Raw genomic sequence first — 22,892 nt, forward strand, 5'->3', positions numbered from 1 at the left:
CAGTGTTCCTCCAAGTGTGGTCCGAGGACCACCAGCATTAGAAACATCTGGGAGAGTTATTAACAAAGCAGATTCCTGCCCGACGGCCCCAAGGTCTCAGAGTGGCCCACCGTCTGCATATTAACCTTCTCAGCTGATTCTAGGCTGTACTCAAGTTAGATAACCACCCCACGATTTCCACCCAGGGGCCTCAAAGGAGTTCAGGCAGGTGGGATATTAATGCCCTCAGCCCTTGGGCTTCGCAGCTTCAGCAGATGCTTGCAGTTGCCTAAGTACGCTGGATAAACATATTCTCTGCATGCAGGGAACAGAAGACTGAGAAGTACCGAGACACCCAGCTAGTCTGACTGGTATGAAGTGTGACATCCCAATATGTTCTTTACGGATCCATTCATATGTATCTGATATTACTAAATTTTGGTTAGGAAAATTCACCCAACGTAATCATTGTGCATAGTGCAAACATTGCGTCTGGGGGTCTCTGTCTGAGGGACCCCTGTGTTCATGGGGAGAGAAGATGCCCAGCATGTGCCCACTTGGCTGTGCTGTTGCGAAATTCAATCGAACGTGGGTTTACTGAGCGTGCTCATGTTCCCGCGTCTGGTCTGCTTTCCCAGAGCGCTTCCCAGTTGGTATCATTACCTATTTATTACGTTTATTATTTGCTGCTTGTCTTCCATGCTAGAATGTGAGCTCCCCGAGGACAGGTGGTTTTGGCCTGCTTTGTTCACAGGTCTACCCCAGCTGCCTACAAGCGTGCCTTGCACATGCTAGGTCCTCAGCTAATGCTCTTTGAGTGAATGAGTGAACTTGATATGTGCTAGGCACTGTGCTGGAAACACAAAATCCTTGCTAGAGGGGAGACAGGAAATGACCAGGCAGCTACAGTGCAGGCTGGCAGCTGCAACTGCAGGAGGAAGCGTGCAGGGTCCCAGAAGGCTTCCACCAGTGGAAGAGTGGCTGCGTGAGGCTGAGCGAGGCAAGGGCCAGGCTCAGCAGGCCTGTGTCAACCTTGCACTGCACAGCCACTGAAGGCAATGGAGACAAAGGGCAGGAAGGAAGCCCCAGGGTCCATGTGGTCCTATGATAGCAACGGAGGTTTGCAGAAGTTGGCAATTGTTAAAAACAGAGCCTATGGCTGTAAAGCCATCCTGGCTGCAGGATGGAGGATTCTCCCAGTGGCTGAACCACTAAAATACCCAGCAAAACAGCAGCTGTTAGGAGAGGCAGGGTGAAAGGTCCTTGTGTCTCAGACCCTGTCCCCATCCCAGGGAGCCTGGGAGCTTTCCTGTAGCCAGAAGGTAACTGTCTGAACCAAGAGTGCAAAGGAAACCACGCCAGACTTCATCACCAGGAGAAGAAAAACAAACCCGAGCCAATAGAGGATGGGGTGGGACTGGTGACACGAGATTAGGGAGAGAAAGGCAGGAGAGCCCCAAGAGCTGCCTGACCACAGACCACACCGACAGCCTTGCTGGCCATGATGGGCTGTGGGCTGCAGGTCCCATTTGACCATGGGAACTGTGAGGTCATTCTTTGATTATTCTTAGCAGCGGTCACATCAGAGTCCACATTTGTTCAACAAGTATTTACTGAGCGCCTCCCTGTGTAAGGATTCTGTTGTGTATTGGACTCTTTGCTACAGTGAGAGCAATGGGGTTGAGACAGCCCTGGAATGGGAGTCCCAGGCACCTGCCAAGGAAGAGGGAAACCTGGATCCAAGGTCACGGGGAACCTGTGGGTGTCCTTGTAGCTTTTCCTCTCTCAGAGTAAATCCTGCCAAGGAGAGTCAGAAGCAGTCCCATTCTTTTCCTCTAAATGACTCTACTGCTTTACTTTTTTGAAAGGGTGGGGTGGTCAGGAAAAGCTTTTAAGAACTATGGACTCCCACCAGAAGTAATGCACACTGCACACACACAGCATCCTGCAGACGGCCTCGAGGGCACACGGACACCCCGAAGCCTGAGCAGGACCCCGTGGTATGGACCCACTCCAAACGACTGGCTTGTTCTGTTTGACCCCGGAGGAGCTTTCCCCAAGTGTGCTTCAGGGGATGGGGAGTGGCAGAGGAGGTCTGTTCTTGGCAAGCTCCCCTTGCTCTTCTTTGGATAATAGACCCCATCTTCTTCAGGACACGTAGGAGCAGCCAGTTCCAGGAGGCCACGGCGTGCTCACCACGGTTCCCCTCCCAAAGCTGCCTCTGGAGCCTGGGCAGATGGCAAGTGGGAGTTGGGCTTGATGGCGCCCAGGCAACTTCCTCAAAATGAAATCTTTCCTCACTGGTTCCTCACACCTCTTACATTTTGTGAACATTTAACCTCATGAAAATGCAGCCTTGGAGGCCACACAAACCCACGAGCCTTGGAGATTTCCTAGGGCCCGAGCTTAGTCTGGGAATCCTTTCCTCTGTGCCACACACAAGGTGAGAGGCTTCCAGCATATGAAGGACTTCAAAGGAGGGGCTACAGACCTCAAGGTCATGGCCCCACAGACAGCCAGGGCCATAAGAGGAAACCCATGTGTCCCCCTTGCCGTCCCACACTTCTGCTTTGGTCCCTCCTGGGCTGTGGGCTGGTTTTTTAGAGCTTCGAGATGGGGAAGAGCAGGCGAAGGCAGGAGGCAGGAGGACAGACGAGACAAGGAGATGGATGAGGTCAGTGTGGTCCTCAGAACCCCACTGCCTGGGTGAGCAATGCTCAGCCGCCACAGAAGGTGATTCTCTGACCTGCCTGGCTCTGGTCTGAAAGGAAAGTTCTCCTTTTGTTTCCCTTTTACTTTCTTTTTTTTTTTTTTTGAGACAGAGTCTTGCTCTGTCGCCCAGGCTGGGGTGCAGTGGCCGGAACTCAGCTCACTGCAAGCTCCGCCTCCCGGGTTTAGACCATTCTCCTGCCTCAGCCTCCCGAGTAGCTGGGACTACAGGCGCCCGCCACCTCGCCCGGCTAGTTTTTTGTATTTTTTAGTAGAGACGGGGTTTCACCGTGTTCGCCAGGATGGTCTCGATCTCCTGACCTCGTGATTCGCCCGTCTCGGCCTCCCAAAGTGCTGGGATTACAGGCTTGAGCCACCGCGCCCGGCCCCTTTTACTTTCTCCTCTTTATTCTGGGCCACCTACTTTGGGGGGCTGGCTGAGTAGAGAGCACACAAAGCTGGGTGGCTCTGAAGTAGGGCGATGCCTGGAGTCATGAGATTGATGTCCTAAAGCAGCTGAAATAGAGCTATTAAGAAGACAAAGAATAAAGTCAGATTTTTAATAAAAAAGTGACCCAGATTGCTGACACCCTTATTTAGAGGTGAAATAAAGGACAGGTCTTCTAGAGCCATTAGGCCACGTTCCTCGGGTCTCCTGACTTTCCGAAGGAAAGTCAGTTCATTGTCTGTAGCCTTGAGTGCCTCCAGGCCCAAGTACTGGCAGGACAGCCCCTGCCTTGGCCAAAACAGCCTCACTACAAAGGGAGGGGCATTGAATGAAAACTACTACCAAAGACCCTTCGGAAACCAGAATCTAATTCCTTGAAGGGAACCCCAGATTTAAACCCTCAAGTTCGCTTTTTCTCTTTCCCCAAAAAGACAAATAGGGGAATAAGCTTCCCTAGCCCATCTCCTCAAGGCCACTCTCCTGCCTAGCAGACTTCCATGGGTTCTCAAGCTATGCGTACCTTTCCTGTAAGGTTCTTGGCACAGGCACTGTGGATCCAAAAAAACTGAATCGTTTCAGCAAATGTCGAGAGAGAGGCTGACACCTGCCATGGAAAGGCAGGAGGTATAAACCTCTGAAAGCCAAGGTGCTTTACACAGAGCGTCACTGGGGGACAGGATCTGCTGCTGCCAACGAACACCAGTCAGCTCAGGGCAATAGCTCCATCAACCTGCGGCTTTCATAACCTATGTCACCTTGCTTGCTGGGACACGGGCAGCTACCTCATGGAGCACTGAGTGAGCAGGAAGTTGTGGAACAAACTTCGCCTGGATCCTCCCCACCCCTGCACCTGCTTATTGTGTGCTGAAAACCCAGGAGTGCCTCAGAGCCCAGGTAAACGCTTAGTTTACACGGGGGAAGAAAACAAGCTCCTAGCACTAAGGCAAGCCAAAAAAATAAGCTCCTCCATGTATTTAAAACTCCCTGGACTCAGATGGACTCAGGTGCTGACATGTGGGAGGTTGGGAGCCGTCGTAGACAGTAGTTGGCCCCAGTGTGAAGACCTGTGCAGGGGACAACTGGCTCACTGCCATAGTGATGTTGAGAGAACCTAAAATCCAGGTCTCTGCAGCCTCCCAAACTGAGACAAAGCTTGCTTTCCCCAGGCAGAAGAGCCTTCTCTCCTGGTCCAGCAAAGCCCCACTTGGTCCTGGAGTGCTCTGTGCCCCTCAGGGCTATCCTGCTCCCACAGAGGGTACTGCCTCACACAACTCAGTTGTGTTCCTCTGCATGTCCTGCACCTCTTTAGTTAGACCTGAACTGCCTGGGCAGGCCTTATTCTTCTCTGTGCTCCCACATCCCTCATCCAGGAAACAGTAAATGCTCAATAAATGTTTGCTAAATTAAATCACAGAATCATAAGGACTCATGTAATACCAGCAAAATAAATAAACGAAACCCAATAATTAAAGAATGGCTTCGAGAGATGCTGACTCTCTTCCTTGATATGCTTCTGAACAGCCAGTTTACTGTTTAGATCAGGGATTCTCCACCTCAGGCAACAGGTGCACTCTGGGGGTAGCCCAGAGGCAGGCGAAGAGTCAGGGACCACAGAGGCCCTAACAGAGTCTCTACTCCGATACCTGAGAAAGAGCCCTGGACACTGTTTCTGGGTTACTTGAGGGTTTCTCAGCGCCTCACTTAGAATGACTCTTAGGTCATCATAGAATTCAGCTCTAGCTTTTATGAAATCTTCAGCAACTCTATATTCTGTAGTGAAAGAGGTGGCTTTGTGAAGATGGAGTAGACAAAAATAGGGTAAAACACCCAAATTCAACCTGCTTGGATGCAAAAGGTCTTTGTCATAAACAAGGGATATTTCAGCAGCACCAAGACCAGAGACTAATAGCTGTCGTGTGTGTGTGTGTGTGTGTGTGTGTGTGTGTGTGTGTGTGTGTGTGTGTGTGTGAATTTAGTAGAAATACATTCTGCGCACATCTAGACACATAGTGGGATGGCAAGATGAAGGGCGGAGTTGACAAGTGACTTATGAAAAGTTAACTGATTAGATTTTTGTTCCAAGGATCTCCTGTTGGCTGAACCAAAACAAATCCCAGGTACTAGAGAACACACTATTTGTGACTCTAAAAAAAAAAAAAAATCTTTCTTTTATATGATTTCTCATTAAGTATTTTTTTACACCCTTATTTTTAAGTTTAATTTTTAACTTGTGGAAAAACATCAGTTGAAGAACTGATCACGGAGAAACTAATGCAGGGGGCAATTGGTGGCGTCAGGAAGAGGGTGGCCCCAACAGGATGGGGAGGGGCATGAACCCAGGATGACGTGGGTCAGAGGCTCTTTACTGTGGTTCACAGTGTGCCACGTTCTTGGGGGTCCCAGAAGGGCATGGGGTGGACAGAAGTCAACAGAATGCTCCTGATGAATTATTCAGGCATCGAGATTCCTGAAAAGCTAGAAACACGTCCTCTGGTGTGACGCCTAGTCTAGCTGCTGCCCCCCGCTACAGTTCTCACCTGCAACCTTCTGCGTGTGTCCCAAACCCCAGACCATCCGCCATGTCATTCTGTTTCCCATGAGCAGGGGGCTCATTTCAAGTGCTGAACACAAAGTCAGCACTGAAAAGATGTTTAATTGACGGATGTTTCTGTTACCTGATTGTGATTGCCCACAATGTGTAAGAGGTCATGCTCAGAGTTTCAGACCAACCGGAATTCTCAGAGTATGCCTACGAATCCCATAGACAAGGTCCTGCAAAGGAGGTTGACCCAGCAGCCTCTTGCATCCTTGAGATGGCACATGCGTAGACCATGGGAGACAAGCAGCCTTGAATGATGTGCAAAAGCCTAGGGATGTTTAGATTTTTGGAAAAAACAAAACATGTGAAACTAAGAATGGAAACCAATGGTAATGTTATACAATTAGGTTCTTCCCTCCTTGGTGCTTCACTGCTTCTGAGGAAGGCCAGTGCTTTTTACTGATCACACTCCCCCCACCTGCCCATCTGTTTTTAAGAAGCTTGGACATTCTGTGAGTAAAGGATGAGTCTTTGACCGAAGAAATAATTTCCTAAGGAAACTACACCCCAAACCCAAGTTTTGTTTAGTTTCCAAATCCCCGGTGTCCACCCTTCTTTACTCTGTCATCTGCACACTCCTCAAACAGAATAGTAGGTAGAAAAGAAATGTTTTCAGCAAATTGCTCGGCTTGTTGGAGCCTCAGCGCAATGCATGGCCAAAGGCTTTCATAGCTGAAGCAATGTTCAAGTATTACTTGACCAAGTCTGATTGTATTTTTAGTCCACTCTTTAAAATCGTAACAATGGAATGCAATAACGGATGTTAGAGGAAAACAGAAAGAGATGGTATCATCCACAACAGGAAGCAAGAGCTGCCATCTGCTAGGTGCCTTCCCTGGTCCCTTCTATCTCAGGCCATATCCAGCGGCTGACCATTCGCTTCTTTGATGCTTTAGTGACTTACTCTTTTCCAGCTGTTTGGTGATTTAGAATGAATGGAGCTCTGGGGTTTCCATGCATTACTACACTTGAAAATCTTGGCTGCTCCTTCTCAAGTCCTTTAGACTTGCCCTTTGTGCTTGAAGGACAATTCATTCTTCTGAGTGAAAGGCCTTACTTCCCCCTCCCCCCTGTGGAAACTATCCCCCTAGAAGGGTTCAAAGTCAGCAGCATCATACCAGCACCATGAGGTTCAATAGGTTAGATTTCCAGCGTTTTCAAACTCCAGCCTGGAAATCAGAATCACCTGGAGAGCTTTTTCAAAATGCAGAGACTGGGGCCCTGACTTTAGAGCTTCTAATTCAATGGCTCTGAGGGAGGTTTGGGTATTTTTATATTGACAAAGCTCCATGTTTGATGCTAAACTATTTTGAGATTTGAGAGTCTGTGCTTTGGAGATACTGGCCTAGAGGCTAAGGAGGAGGGACACTGGAGAGAAAGGAAGAGGGAGAGGGAGGAAGAAGGAAGAAACAGCCATAGAAAGGTCAAAGCAATTAGAGAAACTGAAAGCAGGAGCACTGGGCTAGGCAGGGCTTCTATCATGAATACCCACGTTTCAGTTTTAGGTGTGTGTATGTGCACATGTGTGTATACACACATGCAGGTGCACACACACATACAAATGCACACACACACAACATGGCCATTTTGGGAAGGTGCTGGGAAAATCAGAGAGAGGCATGTCCCATGAGCCTGGGATTGTTTCTTCACCTCTGACACTTTTTCCATTCCCAGCCTGAGCTCTATCACACGCACCCCAGGGGAGAAGGCACAACACAGCTGCTGAAAATTGGTGGTTGCAGTTGTTGCTGCTTCTGCTTCCCCGCTCCGGCTGTCATTATGACAGTATTTCTTTGGGTCACATCTGGCTGGTGGGGCATCAATGACTTGTGGTGGGGGAGAAGAAGGGAGTGGTGAAGGAAGAACACAAAAATACATCAGCAAAGGCAATCATATCTATTCCTACCCTCCACCCACCCTCCACTGCCACCTGCCTTCAGTTTGATGCCATGGAAGGCATGGGTCTGAAGTTTATGGGATGAGGCCCCACAGCACAGTCCCACACAATCATTTATTCTATGGGCTGTAGGCAGAAACTGCCTATTGGCAGAAGGATAAGGATGTTTCTGTCCTTGGCTGGTCAGAGGGACCCACCCGAGGAAGAAGGACCAGTTAGGGCCACTTGGGAATTTGGTCTGCTTTGCTAAACAAAATAAATTTGCCTAAGTGTAATAAGTTCAACTCCTTCTCTCTGTCTTGCAAATTATTCAAAACCAAGTTCTTATTGAGCATGAATCTCAAATATGTTTTCCAATGTTCCACTTTAGCTTGAGGCAGAGGGGATCTGACCTTTGTCTTCGTTTTGAAAGCATCACAACGCGGCAGCTTTGCCACGGCACGGGTGCAGCCATATTGCCATTATCCGCTTTAGAATTTAGTTGGCTTCCTAGACTGAGCTAATTGAACTGGACTGGTTCTTATTTACGACTGAATCCTCAGAGCCTAGGAGCACCCCTGGCATGCAAGGACACTCAGGAAATGTTTGCTGGGTACCAGGTCCTCGGGCAAGTTTCAAGCCATCACTTACAGAGAGAGGGACGCATGTCATAGCAACACTGGGTGTTGGCATGTTGACTATCACATAAAAACTGAGAAAGAGGGATTTCGAATCAATAGGACATGGTGTTTTTAACGAAGTCACATGACAGAATACTATGCACCACATCTCTGTACGGTTACAAAACTCTTCCTTCCGATTCAGGAAGAAGTCGATGCCTCTCTTGGCATGATTTCCTTTTGATCTGGCAGCTCTGCTCAACGGGAAGCATTTGCTCCCCTCTCACTCTTCCCTGCTTTGGTTTGTAGACGTGTTCCCTGAGTAGGCTCTTAGATTGTTTTCACGATGGCCAAATACATTTGCCTATTTGCAAAACTCTGAAGGAGATGGTATTTGTAAGACTGGCAGTATGCTTCTTATTCACCCAAATTCTGGAGGACAGCGCTGGACTCTGGCAAGTCATTTCTCATGCTGAAGTTGGAGACACGATGAAGAATATATTTTCTGGAGTTTTTCCTAATAACGGACTTTGCCAGAATCGAGACAGCTCAAAGACGGAGTGTGGGTTTGCCTGTGGGGTAGGCTGTACAAAAATCTGGCACTTCAGAGGCTGGAAGCGCAGCAAAGTAGTGTTGGCTACTGGATAATAAAAGGGGCAACTTTAAGGTAAATGAAGATTTACTATTGATTGGGTGGCTCTCGAGAATGCTATTTCTCTACCTAATGCATGTGGGGTTTAATAGACGATGGGTGGATGGGTACAACAAACCACCATGTTGCATGTATACCTACGTAGCAAACCTGCACGTTCTGCACATGTATCCCAGAACTGAAAGTAAAATAAACATTTTTTAAAAAACGTATTTCTAAATAGGCATCACATGACCAGCAGCATGTTTTGGGAATGGTAAAAATGCTGCCAATGCATTTGTCTGATGGACTATTCTAATATGTTAAGGTAAGATTAAAATAAAGAGTAAAAATTGAATAAGCATGTCACAATGCTTCACAGTTCAATAAAAATGGTTCCTTTATATAATTTCTTTTTAGAAGATCAGGACTGACTTTTTCTCTTCAGCCCAAAGAATTCATAATTCTGCCTTCTAGCTCCCTTTTGAGGAAAGAGGCAAGAAAAGGATGAGGGCAGAAGGAACTCCGCATGGGAGGAGGAGTTGAACGGAACCCTTGTGCCAGCTTGGCCAGCTCATCCATGCCTGCACACCAGGGTTTTGCACTGTGGCGGGACACACTGAAAAAACGGCCTTTCCCTAAGGCCAGCGGGTTGGGGAGGGGACTCGTGAGGGTGAAAAGCTCATGCCTTGTTTCTCAGGCAAGACCTGGAAGAAATCAAAGATGCTCTTCATCAACCATTCTATTGAGATGTGTATGTGACCCCAAGAGCATGGGGAGGAGGAGAAAGGGAGGTGTCAGGGAAGGGCTCATGGCCTCTGTGCCCCCACCCTCTGACTGCCCACTCATGCTACATACCCAGTACAGCACGTCCGTCCAGCCCTCCATGGTGATGCACTGGAACACCGTGAGCATGGCGAAGGCAAAGTTGTCAAAGTTGGTGATGCCGTGCTTGGGACCATCCCAGCCGGGCTTGCACACCGTGCCGTTCTGGCACTGCCGCCCATGGCCTGTTTCCAGCGCACAAGGGGAAGGGTCATCTTCTGCTGGAACATCTCAAATGGCCAGAAGAAGACAGGAGACGGGAGCAGCAGCGGGGCAGAGATGTGGGCAGAGAAAAAAGTCAGAGAGAAAAGTGACAGGATGAGGTTGATGGGATGGGCAAAGCAACCATGGCAACAACAGTGCAAGACACGCTTAAATCATGTCCCCTAGATGTGAATCAAGCAACATAAGAAAGTAGGCATTCCGTTTAGGCTGCCGTTAGTTTAGAAGGTCAGTCCTTTTCACTCACTGTTGTAAAAGCTGTATTTTAATCTCAGTAACTGATTTCTATTGCCCATTCTGTTGTAACATGTCAGCATCATAATCAAATGGCCAATCAAAAAATAATGATGATGCCACCACTGCAAGTGGAAACTGACCCAGAAAGCGATTAGGAAGTCTGTATTTTCTTTTTTTGGTGGTAGAGTTCTACAGACACTTGTATTGGAATACCAGAATTTAGGGTAAGGACAACACTGATGCAAACACTCCTTCACATAACCGATCCCATCCAATAATGCTTTCTAACTACCTGGGTCCATCGCGTATTAGAGGATAAAACATTGCCAGGGATGCAAGTCACTTTACAGTGAAGCCTTATTTAGGTGAAAGACGGAAAACGGACTCTGACTGCTGTGCAGAGGGATCACCTGCGGCCGTTTTCATTGCAGCCTGCGAGTACACACTACTGACTGTACTTCATGCATGTCATGTGGGACTTGGCAGCTCTGCCCTTTGCTCTGCAGCATGAATACCTCTCAGAAGAGAAGAATCATTTTCTGACCTCTAACCAAGACAGAGCGGCAGTGAGTAACAGGGAGCGTGTTTCCTCAGTACGGACGCGGCTTGGTCAGGAAATAGTAGAGTACAGTGTCTGTGGCTAAAGGCAGCAGTTGGACTAATGCCACGTGCGGGAAATAGCTCCCGGCAAATTAATGAATGAAGATGTGACTGATATTTTGAGTGTGGAGATTGCTGGTAAATTTAAACAAGACCTGACTGATCTAAGAATTTCGATTACGGGAAAACACTGAGAAAGTCTTGGTGCTGGCTATGGAAGGTAATGGTGTGGAATTCACAAAAGTTCGTGAAATCAAGGACATTGTCCTGTCCTTAGACAAAGTAATGACAATAACAGACAGAAGAGACCCCAGTTCCAACAAATAAACGATTGCCTATAACAATGAAAATACGCTTCGAGAGAAAGAGAGAGAGAGAGAGAGAGAGCGAGCGAGCGAGCGAAATTGCTTATAGTTCTTCATTTAGAGACAACAGATCACCCAGGATTGTTCTCTGGTTTCATGTATCAAAACAATCATAAGTGTGATTACTTTGCCTACATTAGGCTCCGTATTGAAGATGACTGGCCGGTGGGCTGATTCTCAGTTGGTGGCTTTAAATTTGAAACTGTTCACTCCCAAGAGGAAGACCAGACGAGAAATATTAATCCTTAAGTAAGAGATAATTTTTAGGAGAATATAGTCTACTTGAAAACATATGCCTGATTGTGTCTTCCCAGCAGCAGTGGCAGCTCCTCTTCCTCCTCCTCCTCCTCCTCTTCATTGTCATCAGCACCTGCGTGGTCATCTTTGTGGCCTCCTCCTCCTCCTTGTTCTCTGCCAATTTCATTTCCTCCTCCTGCTCATTTTCCTCCTTCTCCTTCTCTTCCTCCTCCTTCTTCTCCTCTCCTCTCTTTCTCTCCCACTGACCCCATCAGCTTTATTGACTTACAAGTTACATGCCTCAGAATTTATCAGTGTAACTGTACAGCTTAATTATTTTTAGTAAATTTTTACATAGTCATGCAGCCATAACCACAATCCGTTTTAAAGCACGGCCATTACTCCCCGAAACCCCCCTCGCCGGTTGGCAGTCAATCCTTGCTCCCATCCCCAGTCCCTGGCAACCTGATCTGCTTTCTGCCTCCATTGCTTTGCCTCCTCTAGAAATTTCATATAAATGGAATCACACACTATGAGGCTTTTTATGTCCATCTTCTTTCACTTAGCATAACGTTTTGAGCTGCATCCGTGCTGTTGCATATATCAGTAGGCTCTGTTCCTCTTTATTGCTGAGCAGTGTATTTCATTGTATGTTTATCCGTTCACCAGCTGATGGACGTCTGGATTGTGTCCAGGTTTGGGCTATTATGAATAATGCTGCTTCCTGGCTTATTCTTGGGCCAGTGCTTAAAGTTGTGTGAGTCCTGTGTTTGTTGATCAAGGTGCAAAGGTCTGCACTGCTGGTCCCTGAGCTGTTAGAGAGACAGTATCCACACCATTTCCTTCTTTCAGGGTCTAGCTCCCAGGAGGGCTCCATTAACGCAGCTGAAATAAGCAGTCCTCTGACTACAACTTTTTATGACTTTTTAAAATGTGAAATCTTTAGAGATTTGGATGTGACACTACAAAAAAGAGGGAGACTAAAATGTAAACCCTAAGCCTAAATAATACATGAAAAAGTGGATAATGAGCACCTAAAAATTTGAGAGTTGAAAGACCGGAAAACCAAGAGCCAAGGAGATCATTAATTCTGTTGGGTTCTCACCCATTCTAGTCATAGCTTTCTAGAGAGACGTGTTCAGTCGCTGTGATAAAAGTGCTGGAATGATAGGAGAGACGGGACAAAGAGAGACGGTGAAAAAGTGAAGGGGAAGCTCTTGCATCTTTTTCTCATGTTTTGCTTTTTCGCAGAATAAAGATGCAGTTTATCTTTACATTGGGACCGCTCACCCAACAGCATTCCCTGCACTCTCAATTCCCGAGACATCACAAAGAGGGCAAAGGAGAAGGCTGCCAAAGGGAGTTCTGAGTGTCCTCGAGGAAGGAAAACGTCTCTGGGGATTTTACGAATATCTGTGAAAAAGAAAATGGCATCATGGGGAAGTGGTCTCACTGATAAAAGAGAAAGGGATGAGATTCAGAAACATTATCTAAAGGCTCTAGTGCCATTTCGCTATTTAAAATCTGATTTGAACAATAATGAAAAAGATTTGAGAACAATTAAGAAGCAGTGATGATCTGGTAAAAATAGGTATCTATAAAAAGCACTAAAGCGAACACTTGAAAAAATGTGAACACACACAAATCAGCAGGTCCTAGCAACACACACTCTAGGGTGAGGAGAAATTTGCTTAAAACATAAAAATGTGTTGGTTTTCTTTTGCAGAGTCATGAAGTCCTGGGGAGGAAAGTGGGAACATGAGGTGGGAGAAGGAAACAAAGCAATGCAAGTTCTGTATTTTAAGACAGACATGAAGAGAGGTAGAGTCATTCTGGAAAGTCCAAATTAAGTTTTCGGTAAAATAATGGAGGTGAAGATTAGGAGAGATTTTAGAAACGCAGTTAATATCAACAAAAACACGAAATCCTGGGAGAGCTCCAGTTAGTGATTCCAAGGAGAAATCACTAAAGACAGAAATCAATTACTTTTTTAAAACTCAACTTTAAGGACTGAATAGAATGAAGATGATTTCATTTCTAGGTTTTAGCCAACCAATTCTGTGCCAGTCTCAGGGGTAATTACTGTGCTTGGGAAGCTATTCAGAGTGACCTGGCTCAGCACACCATCAAACAGATGGGAAAACCAGAAACAAAAGGTATCGGCATATGGTGATGTGTCTGTTGAGGAGCTGAGAAGGCGCCGTGCAGATGTCCCCGGGATTAGGGAAACGCTGCGTCTTCTGAGACCATCTTCACCAGGGGCTGTTGCCTGGAAGGGCAGTCTAGAGGCAGAATATGGTTCACCTGAACAATTCCATAACTTTCTTTGTGGGTTTTGTTGGAAACATGGATCAAAATCCAAAATCCAATGTATTTTGAAATCTAGAGATATATAAAATTCACAGTCTGTGAAATAATATTGGACTACAAAATAATTTGATGTAAATCTCATCAAAAATTACGAGGGCTCACAAAGCACTTTTGTGTAATCTAAATTTGCAGAAAATAGGGTAATTCAACCCAAAGTCTGAAATTAAGAAAAAAAAAAAAAAAAAGAAAGAAAAAATTTGAACCACCCATTCCAAAGTTTATATAAAACTCTCCAAAACACTTAGGGGTTGGTTTCAAAGCCTGCAAGTATTTGGTCTTCTCCACGGCTGCACAGATATGTCTGGGTTCTTGCACATTTTCCTTCCTTGTCTGCACTGCCGACTATGTGGGTGGACAAGGGCTTGACGGCAGCAGCATCATGTTGTGCTAAGAGTGACAGAGTGGGTCCTGGCTTGTGATCAGATGGCAGGTTTGGGAACGAAGGGACAGCAAGCTCTTGATTGCAGAGTATTTGAGAGGACAGGCTTCTGCAGCTGTGTCCTGGGCCCCTCTTCCCAGCAGGGACTCTGGTTCAGGTGAATGAGGGAGGCCACCTTCTCATGGAGCCTGGTAGGGCTCTTCTCTCTGGAGCACTTCTGTTGTTGTCCTGGCCCCCTTGGCTCATGGCCATTTCCGTGATGGGAGCCTACTTCTCTTCTGAACTTGCAGGCAAAGATAAACCCATCACATCAACCATCTGATGAGTCTCTTGGTAGGAGGCAACCTCTCAGGCACTTTTCCTGGTCCTGTTTACTATCAAGGATGGACAATGTGATCCTAAATTGGTCATTCCAATTGGGGAGGCCAAGTCTTATCTTTGTCCTAAGAGAAGAGGAGTCCATGACAGGTTCAGTACTTGGCATGACCTCTTCACTGGGCCCTGGGGCTCTGACCTTGAGGACGGCTCCCTCCCTGTGCCATGCTTTCTTTGTCTGCCATGCCCACCATTTTCTGACTCTCCAGGGTCACTGAGGCCTGGTAACAAAGCCCTGGACTTCCAACCAGAATTCAGGGCCACTTATTCCCACAGGCCCTTGCAAGAGCCCACGACCGGCAGAAAACACACTTGGGCTGCTTTCTCGTTAGGATGATGGAAACCGCCTGCAGTGTTGGAGCCCCTCTCCTTAGCTCTGTGGTGCACAGACATCTGATTGCACAGCAGGGCCGCCATCTTCAGCTCGACGGCTGAGTTCCACCATTTCACTCTCCCCCATTTTGCTGGTGAGAGCCTCACCATCATCACTGCTGAACTGACGGGGAATCTTTGAGACTCCACATGTCTATGACTTCCTGAGGAGTTCGAGTCAAATGGTCATTGATAATTTCAATACAACTGCATCAACTTTAGACATACCACAGTCAGTTCTTAAGGAGTCTTAAAACGAGCTCTCACAGGGCCACATAAGTCAATAAATTTATTGGTCCTGAGCTAGCTACAAATCAACCTGAATAAAAGGAAGGATTTTAATTAAAGGGGAAAACATTATTCACCTATGGTTTGGCATTTCTTTAAGCAAGGCTGAAAATCTCAGAATTTTAGCTACAGGCAAGATCTCCTTTTTCCAATTTAACAAGGATTCTATTTTTGAAAACAGGATAGTTTATTTTATATGATTATGACCCAAGTAATTTGGAAATTCTCTCTAGAGTGAAAAAACAGTCTCCTGTTAAACAGACTTCTATCCAAAAAGTGAAAACATTGGTGTGATTCTGTGTCTATAGGAGTATACATTCTGCGTGTGTGGTTTTTTGTTTTGTTTTTAGGACGGCGGCTATGTGGAAATAAACTAGAAATCCCCTCAAATATGCAGTTAATCCATCCAGTCATACTAGATTATACATAGAAAGTATTCTATTTTGATTTCTCTACGAATTTCACCCCCTGTTGTTTGGAAGGACTATCCCTCCTCACCCCAGTGAAGCGAGAGGTCCCATTTAACTGAATGCTGGGACTGAGTGGGAATGAGGGGCAGTGTCGATGGAGAAAATTAGGTATCCTTCACTGTTCCCGGCAGATGATGCTCCCCTTTCTCCACCAAGATGCCACAAACTAAGATGATGGATCTTGCTGTGTGAAAAAAAAATCACATACATTTAACACGGCTAGCCCCTTTGGGGCGGGGGATATTTTTTCAACAAGTTCTTTGTGTTAAGCTGCTTTATCTGTCTGTTTAAAAGCCTTGTCAATTTCTGTTTAAATGTTTCTTTAAAAGGCCAAGCTGCGATGTCAGTAGCTTTAGCAGCAGCTTGCAGCATATCCTGCAAGCCAAAATTCCAGTGCCACGCAGGGAAGTGCCTAATGAACCAGCACTGGTGTTAAATATATTGATTTATGGAAGGAACGTGAAGCGAGAAGGCTCAAAAAGGAAGGGACTGGGAGTCATGGGGTAGAACTAAGCCTTCTCCTTGAAGGGAGGAAGTTTGGCTCCTGGCAAGGGGGTGATTCCCACCTGTCCTCCTCCCCCACCTGGAATAGGGGCTCAGGGGCATCTGCCTGTGAATGGAGAAACAGAAACAATAATTACAGAGGATCTGGAATCAGCACCATGAAGGTAGAAAGATCTTAGAGTGGTGCTGGGAGAGCCTATTGCTCAGGGCTGAGCAGCCCCCCTGAAAGGGCACCCGACGGCCAGCCACACTGAAACGTGGAAGGAGCAGAGACTGACGTTCCCAGGTCAGCTCTGATTCTTAAAACACTCAGGGTTGGCTTGAAAAGTGGCAGATTGATGAAAGATAGGATCTAAGTTATTCAAATATTTCTCAAATTGTGTAGCTTATTGAAAAGTGCTGAACGAAGTTTGCGTTAGGCCGGTTTAACAGATTAAAACAAAAATTGGAACTGAGAAAAAAAGGATATGGGTCTCTCTGCCTCTCACTTAAACACGCCCAGTGGGCGTCTGAGTGAACGGGACCTTCCCCGGGCTCTGCTGGTCATGCTGGTGTAGCCAGCAGCGGGAAAGGAAAGGTGCCGGGAGTGACAGAGGCCAGGGCCTTGGGAGCACGGCTGCCTGCCCCTCTTACCTGCTATGCCCTCCTGGTTGTAGCAGGTCTTGTGCATCTTCCCCATGAAGAGCTCCAGGCCGATGATGGCATAGATGATGATGACAAACAGCACGAGCAGGGCGATGTGCAGCAGGGGGACCATGGCCTTGATGATGGAATTCAGGACCACCTGGAGACCTGCGGGGACAGAGCCACTCACTGAACCAAGCGTCACCGCGGGTACCGTGCTGACGCCATCTCATGCCGTCTTCCGGCAACTCTGCGAGGAAGGAACTGCGAGCCCTGGTGTTCAGATGAGAAGACTGAGGCTCAGAGCCACACACCAAGGATTGATGGTGCAGGGGTCTAAATCCAGGTTGGCCTCACTCCAAATCTGTCTTGGAGACTCATCCAAAGCAAAGGACTGGCAGCTGCTGTACTTCTGAGGGGAAGAACATGTTGTTTCCATCCATAACTATCAGATTGTGTAATATCCCATCTTACAGGCAACCGAGCACCTTTTTCTCCCAGGGCAGCGTCTCAGGACAGTGAGAGCTCATGTGGACTCAAGACGGCCCTGCAGGGACTCACTTGTCCTCAGGTTTTCCCCACAGTGGGACTCAGAAAAGTTCCAGAGCTGGGTGGTGCTGACGGTTGTACAACGTGTGAAGATACTGCCACTGAGCTGGACACTTGAAAATCATTAAAATGATCAATTTTGTTATGTTCTTATTACCACAAGAAAAGAAACTCTAGAAAGCACCCAGATCCTTCTGGTAAAAAGAGTCAAGGAAAAGCCCGCCTGGGGACGTGGGTGTTGTCGGTGAGGTCTGGGGCTTGCACCGTGGTCTGTGGGGAGAAGGCCCCCCTTACTAAGCTCGGCTACATCAGAAATAACACACTGGGGATGCTACTTACTTAAAGCGACACTGCAAATCATTCGCAAATGGCAGGAAGGTGGTTACCAGCAAGTCACCCCCAGATGACACCCAGCCCCGAGAAAGTCACGTGTGAGATTCCTGCCCAGGCGAGTGCAGTGCGTCTTCACCTTCCAGGTGAGAATGTGGAGGCAGCTCCTGCTTCCCTCCAGCAGAGCCAGTGGTGCAGAAAGTCGCCCTGAGTGCCACCTCTGATACACACAGGACAGGACACCCCGTCCAGGTCACACTACACAGGTCACTTTTTGTGTCTTTACCTTCTGTGTGTGGGGCATTTCACCCTCACGTTTATCCACCGTGCTTGCCCCTGGGTAAACTAAGGCCGGTCACCCCCTTCCCAAACCCTGAGGCTGTTGTTGGTGCTTTTCATTCCAGTGGTGTGATTCTCACAAGGCTGATTAGAACGATTCTTCCCAGCTATTAAGCCAAGCTGGGAAGATTAAAAAAAAAAAAAGAAAAGAAAAAGAAAAGAAAAGCTGGAATGATTTTACCTGCGAATTAATGAGAGTGCTTGCAGCCTCCCATTAGAACAAGATGTTTTCAGATTGAAATGATTCCATTAATTAGCAAGTTGTACACACATTAGTGTTAGAGTATGCAGAGCCGCGAAGAAAGTTGAAAATTGAACCGCAAAGCAGCTTTCAGGGCATCTGCTGGGGGTGGGGGTGGGGGACGTGTACCAAGTGCTACTCGAGGTGGGAGGAACCCCAAATCTGGGCTACCCAGGCATAAGGGGGTGTCTCGGTGGGCCTCAGTGCTACAGCCTCCAATGGCAAGAGAACGGTGGGTGTGGGACATAAAAGGACACCCACTGGGAGGCTCCCCTCCAGGCCGCAGCTAGAGGGCTGCTCAGCAGGCTGCCTCAGGCCTGCTGGAACTTTGAATGCCTTCCTCTGCTCTTAGGATGAAGACAAGATCCTTCCTGGGCCCCTTCAGGACCCTGTCGGGTCTCCTCCACCCACCTCTCCACTGACTGCCTCTCCCCAGCCCACTCCAGTAAAACAGCTCTTCTTTCAGAAAGTGGAATATGCTACTGTTCCTCCCACCACAGGGCCACCACACATGCTGTTCCCTCAACCTGGAATGCTTTTCCCCGCTTCCCTCCTACTTATCCTTCACTCTCAGCCCAAGCATCTGTTTCCCCAGGGTCCATCATTTCCCCAGGGATCATCACCCAACTCCCAGACCAGAGACGTGTCCTTTAAGTCTTCTTGGAACGATTTCCCTTCCTCTGGAGAGTGCACCTCAGTTTGAAATGTTATGTTCCTTCACGGGATTTTAAAACATTTATATCTGTCTCTCACACTAGGCTGAGTTTTGTGAGGAGGGACTGTGCCTGTTCGTCTCCCTGTTTTGTCACTAAGGCCTGGCTTGGTGCTGAGCATATGTGGGAACTCAGTAAATATTTACTGAAGGACTGACAAAACTTATCATCTAAATAAACGCTATTGCTGTCCTGCAGCGCTGCTGAGTATTGCTGCACAGACATCTGCTTTCCAGATAGGTGTCTAAGGGACAGGTGAGTGTCAGGGCCTGCAGGGGACACAGGCCACTGAACAGGCTGGAGAGAGGCCAAGCGGAGTGAAAGCAGCTTGTGGGCATCGTTTCAGCTGTCAGCGATGCCATAAGAATTCCTGCCAAACGTCCTGTTCCTCACACCCCCGTCCAGGCTGGGGGTGCCACTCACCTGAGCACCCAGGCCAGAAAATTGATCTCCTAGGCTCCTCCTTCCACCCAGTAACCAAGTCCTGCCGGGTTGGTTTCAAAGTATCTTTAGACATGAATACATTTTTCTTACTGTATAAATCATATATGCTAATTATAGAGAAAACAGAAAATACTTATTATAGAGAAATTACAGAACACAGGGAAGCAAGAAGAAAAAAGCAATCACTCATTGTCCTGGCCCCAGGAGAAGAGCCACTGTCAGTCCTTCCCGTCCACGACTCGTTTTCCTCCTCTGTCCCCTTCGTGCTCGTCATTTGGTCAACTGGTCTCCCGGCTTTCAGTGTTGCCCGGTCTTTGAGTGACACTTAAAATGCTCTTCCTGAAGTACACACTGGAACATGTCCCTTTGTAGCTGAAAGTCACCCAGTGACTCCCTGTCACCTCCAGGTAAACTCACCTGCCTTCTTCCCCAGTTTGATCTCAAATGACTCCCAGTTTATACGTCAGGCTTGAGCAATACACCCTGCAGTTCTCAGGCTTCGTGCCTCCAATCCCAGCGCGTGTGGTTCCCCCTGCCTGGAATGCCATTCCCTGCCTCGCTGAGAGCTGCTTGAGTCTCAGCATGTCTTCTCATCTTTGTGTCTCAGGCACGTGGGAGGGACTCCGTGAACATGGAGCCAAGTCACATTCGTAAGCACAGGGTGCCTTCAGAAGGCAGAAACCACGAGAATGAAGGAATTGGAAACAAAATCATTCAATAATCATTAGAAGAAATTGAAGGTGTTTTGTCAGGAACGGTGAAAAGGCACAGGCAGGAGGGTAACGTCAGTGATTTTCAGAGGATCTCAACTGCTATTTGAGGAAGAGGGATTAGATGAGTTCTGTCTGACCACAGAGATGGAACTGCGACCAGCTGGAAAGTGTCCGGGAAAGACTTAGGTTCAACACAGATAAACACTTATCTGTCCAAGAAACAGGCTGATCTGAAGGTGGAGTAGGGTGCTCTAAGAGATAGTGGATTCCCCATCCACAGAGGTATCCAAGCAGTGACTTGAGGAAGTGCCTGGCTGGGGATTCTGCCAGTGGGTGAAGGACTGCCCTGGAACACCAAAGGCCCTCCGACTTGATGAGCGTGTCCTGAAGACTTGCCATGGGCAAGAGCAGCCCTCAGCACTCTACTGGATCATTCCAGCTCCTCCCGGCAACAGCCCTCGGAAGTAGGCACTGTTCGTAACCTATGCTTCAGATGAGAAGAGTGGGTCCAGAGCACTGGAGTGATCTGCCCAGGGTCACACAGCTGGGAAGTGGTGGCACAGGGCTCAGTGCCAGGTGGTCTGGCTCCTAGCCTGTGGCTTCACTACTGTGCACATGCCCCCCACACACTTAAACAGTGGCTCTCAGCCTCCATGACCTGAGTCTATAAAGCAGTGACACGTGCTTGCAACATCTGCTGGGAAGGCAGGAGAGTCTAGTGGAGTCCCTGCTTCCAGGAGAGCCCAGATGTTTCCAAGGCTGGTCCAGGAAAGGCTCTCGCTTCCATCTGCTTTCCTCGCGGCTCGCCTGGGGTGGCAGAGCCAGGCTGGCTTGTGAAGGCGTGCAGCCAGACTTCCTCCTCTCCACCCTGCCATGTAGAGTTTGGCTCTCGGGGCCTGGATGTTTAACAGCTTCTTGGGATTGGCTCACAGCTGCCCCAGAAACAGCTCCTCCAACTCAAGTTCTAATTTGGAAAACACACGACATTTCTCCACCCAAGTGTTCTCAGATAGGCCATGCTCACAGCTGATAAGCGAGTGTCGGGCCTTCTTCAGGGCTGGCTGCTCATGTTGGTGAAAGAAAACGGGCCCTAGATAAGCCTGGTGAAGCAACTGCTGTCAAATGTTCTGTGAACACAAGATCACTATTGGCCCACGCATGTGAGGAGCCTGTTTTTCTAGCCCTAAATCAGGGTAAGATCTGACAAACACATGTGTACTTAAGGGACCAACAGGACTGAATATGTGACAGGAGAGCTCTACTGGAAAATTTGGAACATACGATTCCATGCAAAGATCAAACAGCACGTAACCTAGAAATTCAGTCTCGCTAGTTTGCAGCTCATGTCAAGTGACTGCCTCTTGGTGGGTGGGAAGACTCTCAAGGTACCAGGAAGACCTTCCAGGGAGACGGGGCCTTGGGCAGTGGCATCATTCAGTGCTAGGCTTGGGAAAAGGGGAGGACGGAGTTTAGCCAGCAGACATGGCTTTTCCTTTCTTCCTCTTACAGTGCTGCCTGCATTCCCTCTGGGGTGCAACTTGACAATTCCAGTTAGGAAAGGCTTAGAGGACCTGCATATATAAATCATCCTGTTTCTCCTTAAAAGGTCAAGAGAAGCCACCTATTGCAGAAAGCAGTATCTGGCACCTTTCTCTATGGTGGTTTTGAGGTTAGTCTGGAAATGCCCAGATTGGTCAAAGTTGGTGCTTCCGTTACCTGGTCCAGACTGTCCACCATGACTGATGAGGGCTGACAACAGATCCCACCCTCTTTTGCTTTACAAAACAGCATCTCACCAAGCCCTACTTTTGGGATGAGTTGTTCTGCTCAGAGACCCAGGAATATGATCACAAAAGAGTATGAAAATGCCTTTATGAGTAAGAGGAAAATGAGAACTTCTGGGGCTGGAGGGTAACGTGCCTGATTCAAGGCTCCTCTTAAGGACTCTGTTCTTTTCATGTGATCTTCAACCCATAGTTCCCTCTTTTGAATTCATATTTCGAGTCATTTCACATGAAATGGGAGGGCACAGGGAGAAACTGTTGAAGACCCTAGAATTGGAGATCATTGCCAATGTTAGATTCCATTGTTTGGATTCCACACCGATGCTCTGCTTTTCGGTTGGTGTTTAGGCACGAACGTGTCACGTTCCCAATTACTCAGACTCGACGATTCCAGCCAAGCCTTAGGAAGGTATGAAAATGATCACGGAGGCTTGATGACAGAATTCATCAGAAGGCAACGCTGAGAATCACTGAACTAGGAAGAGAGAAGTTTGGGTTTAGGGGGTTGGTGGGCACAAGTTTCTCAGAGATGGACTCAGAGTTTGCCATGACAGGAAGAGGACTTTGGGATCACCTAACCCAGTGCCTTCATTTCACTCGCTCAAAGACTATTTACTGAGCTAAGCTATACGGGCCATGAGCCATGCTTGCTGTGCTAGAGATGGGAATATGGTGGTGACTAAAAGGCCTGCAGGCCTTGCCCTCACAGAGCTTGTAGGCAGCCAAACATTAGTCAAATAATCACGCAGTGGACGTATAATAACAAACTCTGTGAAGAGTCTTAAAGAAGCGGAACAGGGTACCACGAGGGTCCTCCTTTGGCATGGAGGCTGCAGAAAGGCTTTCCACGAAGTGGTGCTTAAGCTGAAGGCTGAATGGGGAGAGGACCTGGTCAGGTGCGTGCAGGCAGAGGGTGCCGGCGCCAGGGCCGTGAGGTCCAGACTGCGACGTAGCCTGGAAAGCTATCGGACACCCAGGGCTCTCCGTCTGTCAGCCCCATGCTGTTCCTGGCTTTGTTCTCTTTTTTTTTTGACACGGAGTCTTGCTCT

The 22,892-nt window shown here is 47.8% G+C and overlaps 1 protein-coding gene across 45 annotated transcripts in view; it reads right to left on the reverse strand.

Moving 5' to 3' along the window:
- LOC105484109 (calcium voltage-gated channel subunit alpha1 C) overlaps nt 1-22,892 on the reverse strand; it is a 649,973-nt gene that overhangs the window by 193,367 nt on the left and 433,714 nt on the right. For 40 of the 45 annotated variants that reach the window (XM_071070623.1, XM_071070630.1, XM_071070633.1 and 37 more), the window contains 2 exons: nt 16,740-16,898; nt 9,721-9,917 (listed from right to left, as the gene is read on the reverse strand). In XM_071070623.1, the coding sequence (XP_070926724.1) occupies nt 9,721-9,917; nt 16,740-16,898 (356 nt within the window). Of the gene's footprint in view, nt 1-7,430; nt 9,691-9,720; nt 9,918-16,739; nt 16,899-22,892 lie in introns of those variants that run through there. The other 5 variants (XM_071070642.1, XM_071070613.1, XM_011745416.3 and 2 more) reach the window with 3 other exon arrangements.

The sequence above is a fragment of the Macaca nemestrina genome, chromosome 10, assembly GCF_043159975.1.
Source record: "Macaca nemestrina isolate mMacNem1 chromosome 10, mMacNem.hap1, whole genome shotgun sequence".
NCBI classification, from domain to species: Eukaryota; Metazoa; Chordata; class Mammalia; order Primates; family Cercopithecidae; genus Macaca; species Macaca nemestrina.